The sequence below is a fragment of the Monodon monoceros genome, unplaced genomic scaffold, assembly GCF_005190385.1.
Source record: "Monodon monoceros isolate NGI ecotype Baffin Bay Population unplaced genomic scaffold, NGI_Narwhal_1 Super_Scaffold_6, whole genome shotgun sequence".
NCBI lineage: Eukaryota > Metazoa > Chordata > Mammalia > Artiodactyla > Monodontidae > Monodon > Monodon monoceros.
The window spans coordinates 84,977,266-84,991,233 of record NW_021703783.1 but is presented as its reverse complement, the minus strand read 5'-3'; the positions used below and the strand labels follow the sequence as shown (position 1 = coordinate 84,991,233).

Here is a 13,968-nt window from a genome sequence, read left to right as displayed (position 1 = left end):
ATGCTCTGAAGCAGCTGAAAACTATCCCATTATATAGCACCCAATCAAGCCCTCTCCCCCTTTACTAGACTCTTCACACATGGAAGCATTTTGAGACCTGGCTCTCTGGGCTTCCAGAAACTATTCCGGGACTCCCACACTGACAAAAGGCCTCACTTTGATGTCAGCGGTAAATAGTTGTTCCGGGGAAGTGTGCTCTCTAATCCCAGCACCCTCCTTCCCCCCCATCACCATGAAACGGGGCGGCTTTCACAAACAGCTTTTGTAAAACCCTACAGTCTCTGCCCTTGGCCCTGGTTCCCAAACTCCTTCTTCCAGAGGAAACCTGGGGCTTGCTTTTCCTAACCCTTTCCTGATGACGCTGTGCAGGATAAGGCCAGTCCTGGCAGCGCTGTGAGGAGTATGGGACTATCAGTGAGAATGGTAACAAGCACTTGTGAACACTCATTACGTGCCAGGTACTGCGCTGAGTCATTTAGATGTATTATCTCATTTAACCCTAAAAATGTCTCTGGCTGTCAGTGCTGTTATTTTTCCCGTTTTGAAGATGGGTAAACTAAAGCAAAGATAACATATTTGGGGTGACAAAACTATTAAGTGAAGAGACAAACACAGGTTTAGAACCTCTGTTCTTATAAAAAACTTATTTGTTGAAGTATAATGTATATTCAGAAAAGTGAAAAATCCCGGTTATACAGCTCAGTGCATTTTCATTAACACACCCATGTGACCAACTCAGGTCAAAAAAATATGGCCAGCGCCCTAGAAGCCCCCTTCCTGTACTACAGAGTCACCAGCCACCCACTCTGCACAGGAACTGTTATCAAGATTTCTTAGATCATAGATTCGTTTTGCTTATTTTTGAATTTAAATGGAACGGATCCAGTATGTATTCCTTTGTACTTAACTTTTTTTTTACCCACTATTACAGTTGTGAGATTATCTGTGATACTGTATGAGGCTTTTCATCACTATATAGTGTTCCACTGTGCAAACATCCCACAACTGATTTATTCCATTGTTAATAGGCAGTGGTTATGTATAAGTCAGGGCCGTTACAATAGTGCTATTAGAAACATTTCTGCTCACGCCTACTGATAACATACACACACTTTTCTGCCGGGCCCACACACACCCAGGAAAGGGACTGCTGGGCACATTCAGCTTTAAAAGATAGTGCTAGCAGGGCTTCCCTGGTGGCGCAGTGGTTGAGAGTCCGCCTGCCGATGCAGGGGACGCGGGTTCGTGCCCCGGTCCGGGAAGATCCCACGTGCCGCGGAGCGGCTGGGCCCGTGAGCCATGGCCGCTGAGCCTGCGCATCCGGAGCCTGTGCTCCTCAACGGGAGAGGCCACAACAGTGAGAGGCCCGCGTACCACAAAAACAAAACAAAACAAAACAAAAACACTGCTAGCAGTTCAGCCAGGGCTGCTGTGAGCTGGCAAATGTCTTGAGGGGTATAACGGACTGAATTGGGTCTCTCCAAAAGTCCTACGTTGAAGCCCCAGCTCCCAGTGTGACTGTATTTGTAGACAGGGCCTTTAAGGAGGTGATTAACATTAAATAAGGTCACAGGGGCCCTACTCCAATAGGACTGGTGTTCTTTGAAGGAGAGGAGGAGACCTGGAGCTTGCTCACTCTCCTAACACAAAGGAGAGGCCATGGGAGGATACAGTGAGAGGTGGGCGTCTGCAGCCAGGAAGGAACAGAGTCCTCACCAAAGACCAAATCTGTCAGCACCTTGATCTTGGACTTTGAACCTCCAGAACTGTGAGAAAATAAACTTCTATTGGGTAAGCCACCAAGCCTGTGGCATCCTGTTGCAGCAGCCAGAGCGGACTAATACAAGGGGAAAAGTGGTGGGAAAGTTGGGTTCGCCTCAGTGAGCTTTCTTTCTAGTTGGGATCTTGGCCTTTCTAGGCCTGGTGTCTTGGCCACTCTGAGCCCGCAGTTTTGTCTCCCCAGCCCTTGGACTCTGCCAAAGCTTGGGAAAGGGGTGCAGCCTCTCAGTGGCTCTGACCTGGCTTTTTAGCCTCTCATCCTTGTGCCAATTCCAGCCTGGCAAAGCCTTGAGGGAAAAAGTGCATCGAGGGTGGCCTGCAAAAGGTTACTATCATTACTGGAAATGGAAATCTAACTGGTAGTTTTTAAAACAAGGAACTTACAAATAACAAAATAAAACTGTAGTAGGACTAACACCAATTCTGGCCTCTTTTTATTAATATATTATTCAGTCAACTAGCTATTCAAATGTAGTATTTGCTAGTTCTTGAAATTATCAACCCGACACAATTTTTTCCTCTAAGGATGTCTCAGTTTGGAACCCACACTTTCTAGATCTTTGATAACGTGGAGAACTGACTTCCTAGGTTAGGCGACTACCCTCAAAATGATCAGAACTGCCTGAACTGTTTTTGAAAAAAGATGTTTAAGAAATTCAAATACTCAGTGGCATCTGAATAAAAAAAATTGTTACATTTAGTGATTGAAAAACAGAATCATGGATGAAACCCAGAGAGCCCTACAAATCGGGAAGCCTGGTTTCAAGGCCCGTACTGTTCCCTGTTAGTGGTAGGGCCCTAGGTGAGTCAGCCACTTGGTGCCTCAGTTTCTTTTTTTTTTTTAATATCTTTATTGGAGTATAATTGCTTTACAATGGTGTGTTAGTTTCTGCTGTATAACAAAGTGAATCAGTTATACATATACATATATCCCCATATCCCCTCCCTCTCGCATCTCCCTCCCACCCTCCCTATCCCTCCCCTCTAGGTGGACACAAAGCACCCAGCTATCTCCCTGTGCTATGCAGCTGCTTCCCACTAGCTATCTGTTTTACATTTGGTAGTGTATATAAGTCCATGCCACTCTCTCACTTTGTCCCAGCTTACCCTTCCCCCTCCCCGTGTCCTCAAGTCCATTCTCTACATCTGCGTCTTTTATCCTGTCCTGGTGCCTCAGTTTCTTTAGCTGTAGAAAGGGCATAATCACGCTTGTGAAGTGTTCTTGAATTTCCAGAGCACAGCTAATCATTTGCCCTGGGAGCTCCCTCAGCACTGCCGGGGTTAAGCCTTAGCACTGATTGAGGGACAGCATTCCTAGCTGATGTCCTGGCCTCCTCCAGTGGGTTCTGAGCTCCTTAGGGCAGAGGTCATGTCCTGCCCCTTCTATCCTCAGTACAGGGCCTCACACAAGGGAGGTACCGAGTGCTGTGACGTAACCCCCATGCCACTCAGCATGCCGTGTCCTGGCAGCTCTTCCCCGTGTTCACTGACGTGGCATGCCTCACAGGGCAGGGCAATGGCGTCTTCAGCAGAGTTGATAAGTGGAGTTGTCACATAACAGGAAATAGTCAGAATCACCCTACAAAGCTCCTTACATGGCTCACAAAGTGCAGTACATATACATTCAATCTAATTCTGTCATCTTTAGGCACCATCACTTTTGAGAATGACAAAGCCAGATGCAAGGAAGGAACCACCGACAGAACTGAAGATCTGGGCATTCAAATTCCTCTGCCCTCGTAATCCTACTGAGAACCTGAGGGGAATGGAGACACGTGGAGATGTCTGGGGAAGGTTTACTCCCCTGGAGCGTGTTCTGTGAAGCCTCGAGGACTCTTACACCTGAGTGAGACTGTCAAGGTTGGGTTCTCAAGTCAGTGACTAGCCTGGCTCCCTCTTTTGAAGAGTCCCAGCACACAGTAGCTTGATAAAAGGCTTTGAAAAAGTCCTTGGTATGTTTAACTGGGATACACACAGTTTTTCAACCTTATTTGACACTGGACCTTGATTCCTGTTGGTGTATGATACCTATTAATAATCTGTGGGACATGTTCAATGTGACATGCTGGGAATGCAGCCTCAGACCATTACTCAAAGCTTTTCTGACTTATTTTATAAACAATCCCTAACACAAATATTGATCTGCCTTCAGGGCACAGCAATTAAGAACAACCTAGAATTGGATGAAGAAGGCTGTCAGATTAAAAACAAAATGGACAGCTAACAGCCTGGCAGGAATGGAAAGGACAGAAAACTTACAGAGCATCCATGGAATTATTTTCAGATATTCAACAAATATTATTGTATGGTATGATCACGGAGGTTCAGAAGAGCAGCAGTCCTTAAGAAAATGTGACATCCTTGGCAAACTTGCTTAAGATGGTAGGAAGACATTTATTATCTTTACCAAGGTTAGAATTAAAAAGTTGGGTATATACAGACAAGATTCACTTGTTGGGAAAATTTATCTCCTCACCGCACAAGATAAGAACCACAACCCTCTTACCATTCGCTTTCCCAGCTTCCCGCAGTTGTCTTTCCTTCAGATACTGCTCAGATCAGCCTCCTGGACAAAGGCCGAGTCAACCAACTCAAAAAGATTCTTCACGTCCTGCCCGCTTCATAAGAATCTGAGTTTTATTTAACCCCAAACATTTTTTTTTTTTTTTTAAGGAGGAAGGTCTTTCTAATGAGTAAATTTCAAGATACCAGAACATAAATAGAAGTTTATTTATCTTTTAGGTCATGTCCACTTGTGAATCACATTCGGTACACGGATGAGAGACTTTGTTACAGTCCATGTCGTTGGCACCTCCTCCGTGGCCCGAGACTTGTTGATCGAGGTTGTTCAGCCAGTCTCCTAATGTATAAAAAGCCTCTCCATCAATTTCGTGGGGTTTTTGTTGTTGTTGTTGTTGTTTGTTTGTTTTTGCAGAGAGAGAACATTCAAAGGAATTATTCCCGGGAGCAGAAGTGGTCTTCATGCCTTCCACCCTTCTGCTTTCCACTGTGTTTAACATACCGGCTATTCTCTTTAAATAACCGTTTTTTCCATCCTTACTCATTGTACTTGGACAGTTTCAACCTGGGGATAATGTTCATCGACTGCAGCTCCTGGAAGAGCAGCTTGCAGGCGTACGGGATGCGCAGGGAGGACACGTGGCAGGACGACTTGCAGAAATGGCACCTGAAACCCAAGTCAGCTGTGTTAGACGGACAGCAGCTCAGAGGTAGAGGCCTGCACACAGGAAGTGAGGATTTGCTCTGAAAATTCCATGACCATCCTATCAAGTTCATTCGTTTTCTATTCCTCAGTGTTCAGTCACACTATCAAATATGTATGTATGTGCCCCCAAAATAAAAAGAAGCATCCAAGGCAGCAAAAGAAAGAACAAAACAATATCACTCCCCCAGTTTTAAAAGCATGGAATTTTAATCAGTACTTCCACACTTCTAGACCTTTCTCCTCAAAATGCAAAATATCTGCCTATGTATTTATTTTGAATGAGGCCCAGAAATCTGAACCGTCTGAAAGTTACTCAGATTTAGACGTTTTTTATTGTTGAAAGAGTTCCAAACCGATTGAATCCATGTCCATGTATTTGAAAAGCACCTACTACTCTATACTATTCTAGACAAGATGCTCAATTTGATTTCTGTCACTGAAATGCTTGAAGTGTGATGGGAAAGAGAAGATTTTCATATAGAAAGGTGGTACCCAATCAAATGCTACCTATTTTGCCAGCACTCTTCAAGCGTGGTTATTTCTCTTAGTCCTGGAAGCCACTGCACTGAACAACGCGCTGGCCCCTGTGCGAAACCAAGGAAGCTGTGTGCACGTGCGTGTGCGTATATTCTCATTTAACCCTCACAACAGCACCTGCTCCAGACCACTGTGCCTGCTCTTCCAATTAGGATTTTCTTTTCCTTCAGGAAGAGCCAGTGAACTGAACCTAGATCTTAGTCAATAGCTATAACTAAAGAAGGGTCCCTGGGGAGAAAGTGAATTATTTTCTCAGGTTTCAGACCAAAGTAGGACCTTACCCTATATCTCAAGGATCTGGGGCATCTGGGACAATAGGTTTCCAGTAAAAATCCTGAGACTTAATATGTAGAAAACTAGGTCCTCCCAGTCAACAGGGGGCAAAATGAGTGCAAGAGGAACAGCAACCAGGGCTTAGAAGACTCAGTGCTGACTGGGGACTAGAGCGAGACTCCTTAGTGAACGGTAAAGGCCCTTCTGGAGGGATGTGTGTTAAAAACGTAGACACACGTGTTATTTCACTGAGTAATCACAAAAGTGCCAAAATATGTACACAAGAATGTTCACGGTCACACTACTTATAACGCACAGTAGCATATGCATACTACTCCGGCATAAAGCAGGAGATGGCTCATGTGTCCAATAAGCAGTTTGTTCTGTGATTACAGGACATTTACGCAGAAGAATCCCGTGCAGCCATTAAACGTGATGCTGTAGACCCACATTAGTGAAATGTAAAGGTGTCCAGGACACACTGTGGAGCAGAAAAAGCAGTTTGCTAAACAGTGTGATCACAAGGGGGGGGCGGGGTCCTCACATGGGTTTCAGTAAATGTATGAAGCCCCAAAATCATATGTAACAAGATTTTTTGGTGTACGTATTTTTACTTTTATACTATTATCAGAATCTCAAAAGGGCTCATGACTGAAAATAAAGAAGGGTACAGGACTACTGGCAAACAGAGATGTCCCCAAAAGAGTCACTAAAATGTTAATAGTGGTCATCTGTGGATGGTACAAATTAGTGTGACTGTTTGTATTTCTTCTTTATATATATATCATTAACATTTTTTATAACTTTGAATATTTTACAAAGAGCAGGGATCATTTTCACCACCAGTAAAATAAAGCTTTATTATTTTAGAAAAGAAAAGCATTAAGGCTGAGAATTTGAATGTGGTGGTGAGTGAGTATACAGATATGAACTTCTTGAGGAGAAGAGTATGGAAAAGGGATGAGCCATGATGGACCTGTGCTCATGTCCCCACTAGGGGACTTGCAGAGGCCTTAACAAGCGCTGTGGAGATTTGATTCCATCAACAGTAATAATAAGAACATGGTGGATGACTTTTTCCTAAAAGATTACCTAAAGACCTCTTTAATGCATTATAGTTTAAGAATTATGTTTTTAATGTGCCTGGGTTGATCTAATTTATCCAGGAATCATGTTCATGCTTTAATTAAACTGGAGAAATGGATTTAACTGGGGCAACTTCTTGCTGATTCCCCTGTCCAGTACGTTACCTGGTGACTTCAGGTCAAGCTAATCCATTTAAAACTTCCATATGTGCTGATTCATAATCCAGAAAGCCCACTAATCTTCTCTATTATTAAATATTTCTCCATCATTTAAAATGTTCCAATGCATGTATACACATACATACATATGCGTATATATATATATATATATATATATATATATACACACATAAAGAAAAATATTAAAATGTTTACCCTATTTCTGAAAGATTTCCAAAGAAAGAAACTTGACCCAAACAACAATAAAATAAACTGATTTTTTAGGGAAAAGCAGCAAAAGGAGGCGGCTGTGGCTTCACATGAGGAATGACTGTCCAGTAAAATATCCTCTACAAGCTAATTATCTTAATAGGGATTTTCTTCTCTCAGCAGTTTTCCTCTCTTTTGTGACTTATGCCCTCCATGTCTTCTGCAGAACAACAGTCTTGCTGTAAACATCCCCATAGCAATGCCTTACTAATGTGCAAATCACTGACAAAAGGCCAGTTTCAAGGTTCTGAACTGCTCTAATTACTCAGCCTCCATTGTGCTGTTCATTAAAGACCGACTTCCTCCAACAAACGCCTGTGCTCCCTCCCACACAACCCATCACACACGATCAGGTAACGAACGACGGGAAAATGACAGCATCATTATGCTCCTCTGCCAGAAAGCAGCACGAGCAGGCTGCTAGACTACCAGACTGGATGAGGATTTTTTTCTGTTGGCAACGAGGGTATAAGTAGGCCACTCAAAATCAGACATATGGTATATCCAGGTCTGTTTAATTACAGTAGAGACCCTTCAACAGTGTAACCTGATTTAGTCCTCTTTCAAAGGATTTCAAATACAATATACATTGAACACATGAGCTTCAAAATCAGGCACTGCCATCAGATGATCTCTAAATGAGACAGAAACGAAGCAGGAAAGGAGATATGAATTTAACAGAATAATGTTGGGATCAATTACAGTTTATGTGAGTTTCCCTGAGTATTCAGAGGAAGAGAGGGGAAGGTTTTCAAAGGGCATGAAGGAAGCTGGTCTACTGCTTCCTTTCTTTTTCTCTCTCTCTTTCTCTCTCTCTTTCTTCTTCCGTTAGGGGGCATGGGAGGGAATGTGAGGAGAATGGAGAAGAAAAGGAAACTCTTTTTGAAGTTTCATGATCCCTGTTCTTAATAAAATGACTCCTCTGTACCATCTTTTCAAAATAAATTACTTAAAAATCCTTGTGCCAACTTTGAAGACCTAAGACCTAGGTTCCAGGCACCTTCCTATTATACTTTTTTGTTGCTGTTGTTACACAACCAGGACAATAAAATGCAAACTCAATATGCATTTCAAGAGACAAAAAGACATCTCAGAACTGAAACATCTGCTCCATGTCACTGATATAAGAAACACTCAGGCTTATGCTTAGAATAATGTCACCTCATCCCTGCCACCTTGTGAAAGGAACGAACTGCAAATAGCCACCTCTTGCGTTAGTTTTTAAAATGAAACTATTTCTTCACAGACAAGAAGAAACAGACGATTTCTTCTCATTAACTCTTCTACACCAAAAAAATCACAAAATAATTGGCTAAAGGGTTTTGTCATTTACCTAGCAAGGTGTATACTGTGTTCTAAGAAGCTCACTCATTCCGACTCTTGATTTGCTTTCATTCGCCAAGAAACTGGCAGCGTTAAGATGGGGCTCTCTCTGGAAGGAGGCTTTGATGGGGGGCTCGATGGGAAAAAGGTGGCCCCTGTATTCCTCAGACTCTGGCAACGAACGCTCATCTGGGCCTAACCCTGTCCTTCTGAGGATGCCCCACCCCCAGCCAGGGAAAAGGGGCTCTGGGAGGGTGGGTGAGGGCTGATGAGGGAGTTGAGGCTATTTCCGGTCCCCGCAGCATCTGCCTTATATACCTGTTAGACCTCATCTCTGATGGAAGAGTGAGTAGAGACTGGGGAACTACCAGCCCTCCTGCCTACAGGAGTACTTCGGGGCTCTCCTGGATCATAACTAACCCTAAACAGAGCAGCTGCCCTTTGGTGGTAGAGTGGAACCATTACAAGGAAGAAAGGTGTTCTAACTATACAAACACCAACAAAAAAATATGTAGCAACATCTTTTAAGCTGGCCTTTGTGTACTGAGCTCTACACAGAAATTACAAACTTTATGAGTTACATAATTTACCTGTTGACAATCCTAAGCAATTATATTTTATTTAGCAACAACCAGGTCACAGGCTGGAGAAGCAGGGGTAAACAAGACAGACTGGAGTTAGAATGAGCTAGAAGATAAGCTCCCTGTGAGCAGCCATTCATCTGTCTTACTCCCCACTGTATTTCTGGGGCCTAGAACAGTGTCTGAACTTAGCAGATTCTTACTAAATGCTTGTTGAGTGAATGACTGAGACAGACATGGTCTCTGTCTTCATGGAATTCACAGTCCAAGTGTAAAGCAGAGAGCGTACAGACAACGTCCTGGCTCTGTCACCAACTTGCTATAAGAGCTGGGGCAACATACCTGGTTCTTTGGGTTTGAGGTTAAACGAGGGCATTCAACACAGTCTTCCATTAAAGGCTGCCAGTTAAAATATGCTGTAATTCTGAATCTGCTAGTATTTTTACAGATAAACAGTGTTATAAAAGGTACTCGAGATAATATTAAGAAGAAAATAAAGTCTCCTTGGGAGCTTAAACTCTAGTGGCTGTAGACAGCAGAACATTAGGCAGACAAGCTAAGCATGTACATACAGAATCCCCAATTCCAGGAATGTCTGGATGGGGAAGGCTGGAGAATACGTGGGTATGATCCAAACTCTGAGCTGTGATTTAAGAGGCAAGGGATGTGGTATGAGAGACATGTGGTATCCACTTACCAGCCGGAGTACCCAAGAAGTCCGCACTGCCCACAGACATCAACCTCAAAGGCATCACTTGAAATCATCAGTCTCTCTAGTAAAAGCATACTTGCTCCATAACCAATTAAACAGTCACGTTCCATTTCTCCAAGACGCAAACCACCATCACGAGATCGACCTTCAGTAGGTTGCCTTCGAAACAAGTTAGACAAATGTGTTATTATTATACTAAACAAACAAAGAGGCAGCATCACACGCTAGCTAAGATCTTGCACAAGGCTTCAGAGTGGGCTCACCGGGATTCAAACTGCTTTTAGACAGTGACCAAAAGCAGGCTGCTCAGCCTCTCAGCCTCATTTGTAAAGCGCATGTTAGACAACCTATCCCAAAGAGGCTTGAAGGAGAAGAGATGTAACACTAGTGGTTGCAATTATTATTATTAGATAGAAATAATAGTTACATAATATTCTGTGATATAATAATAAATTAATATATAATCATATAAAACAGCAGTGCTAGCATTACTATTACCATCACTTTCATCATTATTAGCACAGTATAGTCCTCAAATCAGGGTAGAATGTCTTTTGAGTACTTTCAAAGATGTCTCAGTTCTCTGTTATTTAAAGGCAGAAAAACTAAGCAGAACGCACTATGGAAGAAACGTGGGTCCCCAATTGTTATTGCCAGGGCTCCAGGGAAGAGCTTTACTATTAAGAAATAAATTGAGCATGGAAAGAAGCAAAGAGAGTTTTATAAAATTTGGAATAGATCAGGAATCATCTGGAAGGATGGAGTACCTGAGCCAGATGGGAGGTTCCCCAGAGACTGGGAAAGTTCTGTGTGTCCCATTCAGGTCGTTCCTTCTTGTATGAGAACTGGGAAGCTATTAGCCCCCTGAATGGACTCCCTGTGGTTTATGTATCTGCTGGGCTTGAGAATACTTTAAAAGGTTAGGAATCCAAGACCCAGAGATGTAGGTAAAATTAGGGGATTCTGAAACAACTCAGGCAAACCCACCTAGATCCCACCTAGGTACTGATGACAGAAATGATTAAAAAAAAAAAAAAAAAGTAAAGAAAAGAAAGAGAAAAAGAAAAAAGCAAGCTCCCTGGCTGGTTGATTTTGGAGTGACAGTCCTTAGAGGTAGTCTGAGCAGGGGTGGACTGTAAACCTCTTGTTTGCTTCATTCCGTAGCATTTTTAATCTTTGTTGTTGCCTCCAGTTTCCCAAAGAGTTAAGAAGGTAAACACAGTGTACACCAGCCCATGCTGAAATGTTACCTTCTGTTGTTGAAAGTTACAATGGGAAATCAAATCGTAGATTATTTGTTGAAAGAAAATCTACCTATGAAAAACTTACAAATAGGTATAAATGAACACATTATAGCAGCCACTTCATAACTGAGCACGATATCTATTTTGATCTAGGGTGGGAGTCGGGGGCATCCCTACACCTGTGGTCACTGGACAAGTGAAGGGGGTCTGATCACATGTGGGCAGAACCCAAAACTTGGATTTTAACCAACTGAGATCACAGACTACAAATACACTCCAGGCAGATTCATATGGAATACACAAAAGTAATTCTAAAGCAGCAACGTTTTTTACACAAGGCAAAAAATAGGAAACGTATTTTGAAATATGTTACTCTGAAATAGTTTTGTTTTGTTTTTGTTGCTTTTTTTGGCCGTGCCGCACGGCTTGTGGGATCTTAGTTCCCAGACTAGGGATCGAACCCAGGCCCTAGGCAGTGGAGGCGCGGAGTCCTAACCACCGGAGAATTCCCTGAAATACTTTTTGGATGTTGTAACTGAAATGGAAGTTCTGGAGGGGACAGCATTCAGGGGAGAGTTGCAGTGCCAGGTCAGAGTGGGCAGGGAACTGGATATTTGTTGAGCCTCTCCCATGAATTGGCACTGTATACATTCTATTTTAAAACATCTGACATTCACCAGCACGCTGCAAAGTGGGAATTACTGTCTCCACTTCATATATGGGAAAACCTGAAGCTGAGAGGAGCTAAGTGACGTGTCCAAGGCTGGTGGAAGTGGTATACGGTGGAGATGAGTTCACAACCATGTCTGTCTGTCTCCCCAGGCCCACCCTCTCTGGCAACCTCAGCACTACTGCCAGATTGAGCCGGGTAAGTTTCTGTGGTGAGAACTGGCCTGTGCATTGTAGGATGTTCAGCAGCATCCCTGGTCTCCACCCACTGGATGCCAGTAGCTTCCTCGCCACCCACCAGTTGTGACATCCCAAAATGTCTTCAGACATTGTCAAATGTCCCCTGGGAGGCACAATCGCCCCTGGGTGAGAACCACTGCCCTAGACCCTGCTTCTCCAACTGGAAGATGTAGTACTAAGAACATGTGAAACCTAGTAATTATAATTCCCTTTCCCAACAACTGTACCCATTCATCAACACACAGACATTGTGCTTGGAATTGGGGACACACTGGTGAAAAGGCACATGTGGACCTTAACCTCCCAGAGCTTATTCTAATAAGCATGCAAGTACAGGTGCCTTATGCTCCAGTAACAGTTTTAAAAAATGACAGTTGTGGCCTCGCCACCAAATAACGTATGTATGTGTTTTCTGTGTACACATGGGAGCATGCAGGTGTATCGATATGTGTTCATGTAAAGTGTACCTACATTCCTATATTTGAACCCTGTAAAATAGGACCATATTTAAACTGGTGCATAAATGCAAATGACTCTGTTAGGAGACTGCTGGCAAGACCTATGGCGGGCTTGCTCTTGCACCTATGAATTGATTTTTAATTGGCTGCTATTTTTTCATTTTAATCAGACGTATGTGATTTTTGATGCCTAAAACCCCAAATTTTGACATCTGCCTATTGCTATATCCGAGAAATGCAAGGTAGACTTAACCGCATTATAAATGCTTTTCTCTTACCTGGTAAGGACAGCTCGTGGTCCCCGGGCCCGGGCATGCATCTTATCGAGCACCATGTGTTTCAGTTTCTGATAGTACACGGGGCCAAAATAGATGTATGCTTCCAAGGGTTCACTGCAAAAAAGGTCAGAGTTTTAGGTTAAGAAACTTAAGTTTGGGCTAACAAGAGACAGCCTTTTCTAGGACTCATCACTGGCAGGCCCTTATTTGTTTATGAACAAGTTTATGACTGAGTGAACGGAAGAGAGTGATTTTCAGTCTGCAGTGAACAAATATGCTAGAACTGAAAATATAAAAGTACCATGGATGCAATAAAAGATGCACTGTTCAATTAAGGAATAAAAATTTATGAACATTGGGGTGCAGTATCTTTTCGAATTAGTGTTTTTGTTTTTTTTGGATATATACCCAGGAGTGGAATTGCTGGGTCATATGGTAATTCTATTTTTAGTTTTTCGAGAAACCTCTGTACTGTTTTCCACAGTGGCTGCACCAATTTACATTCCCACCAACAGTGTATGAGGGTTCCCTTTTCTCTACATCCTCGCCAACATTTGTTGTTTGTGTTCTTTTTGATGACAGCCATTCTGACAGGTGTGAGGTGATTCTCACTGTAGTTTTGATTTGCATTTCCCTAATGATTAGAGATGTTGAGCATCTTTTCATGTGCCTGGTGGCCATCTGCAAGTGCTCTTTGGAGAAATGTCTATTCAGTTCTTCTGCCCATTTTTAAATCGGGGTTTTGCTTTTTTTGATGTTGAGTTGTATGAGTTGTTTTTATGTTTTGGATATTAACCCCTTATCGGTCATATCATCCGCAAATATCTTCTCCCATTCAGTAGGTTTTCTTTTCGTTTTGTTGATGGTTTCTTTTGCTGTGCAAAAGCTTTTCAGTTTAATTAGGTCCCATTTGTTTATTTTCGCTTTTGTTTGCTTTAGGAGGCGAATTCAAAAAAATATTGCTGCAATTTATGTCAAAGAGTGTTTTGCCTATGTTTCCTCTAGAAGTTTTATAGTATCTAGTCTTACATTTAAGTCTTTGATCCACTGAGTTTTTTTTTTCCATTGAGTTTATTTTTGTATGTGTTAAAGAATGTTCTAATTTCATTCTTTTTTATGTAGCTATCCAGTTTC

At 42.6% G+C, this 13,968-nt stretch overlaps 1 protein-coding gene across 1 annotated transcript in view; it reads right to left on the bottom strand.

Annotated features, from left to right (window-relative positions):
• Positions 1–4,162: 4,162 nt before the first annotated feature.
• The window catches only part of POLR3B (RNA polymerase III subunit B), a 115,095-nt gene continuing 105,289 nt past the window's right edge, over positions 4,163–13,968 (bottom strand). The window contains exons 26-28 of the mRNA XM_029205893.1: positions 12,835–12,948; positions 9,931–10,104; positions 4,163–4,966 (exon numbers count right to left, since the gene is read on the bottom strand). Of these exons, the coding sequence (XP_029061726.1) occupies positions 4,837–4,966; positions 9,931–10,104; positions 12,835–12,948 (418 nt within the window). The 3' untranslated portion in view covers positions 4,163–4,836. The remainder of the gene's footprint in view (positions 4,967–9,930; positions 10,105–12,834; positions 12,949–13,968) is intronic.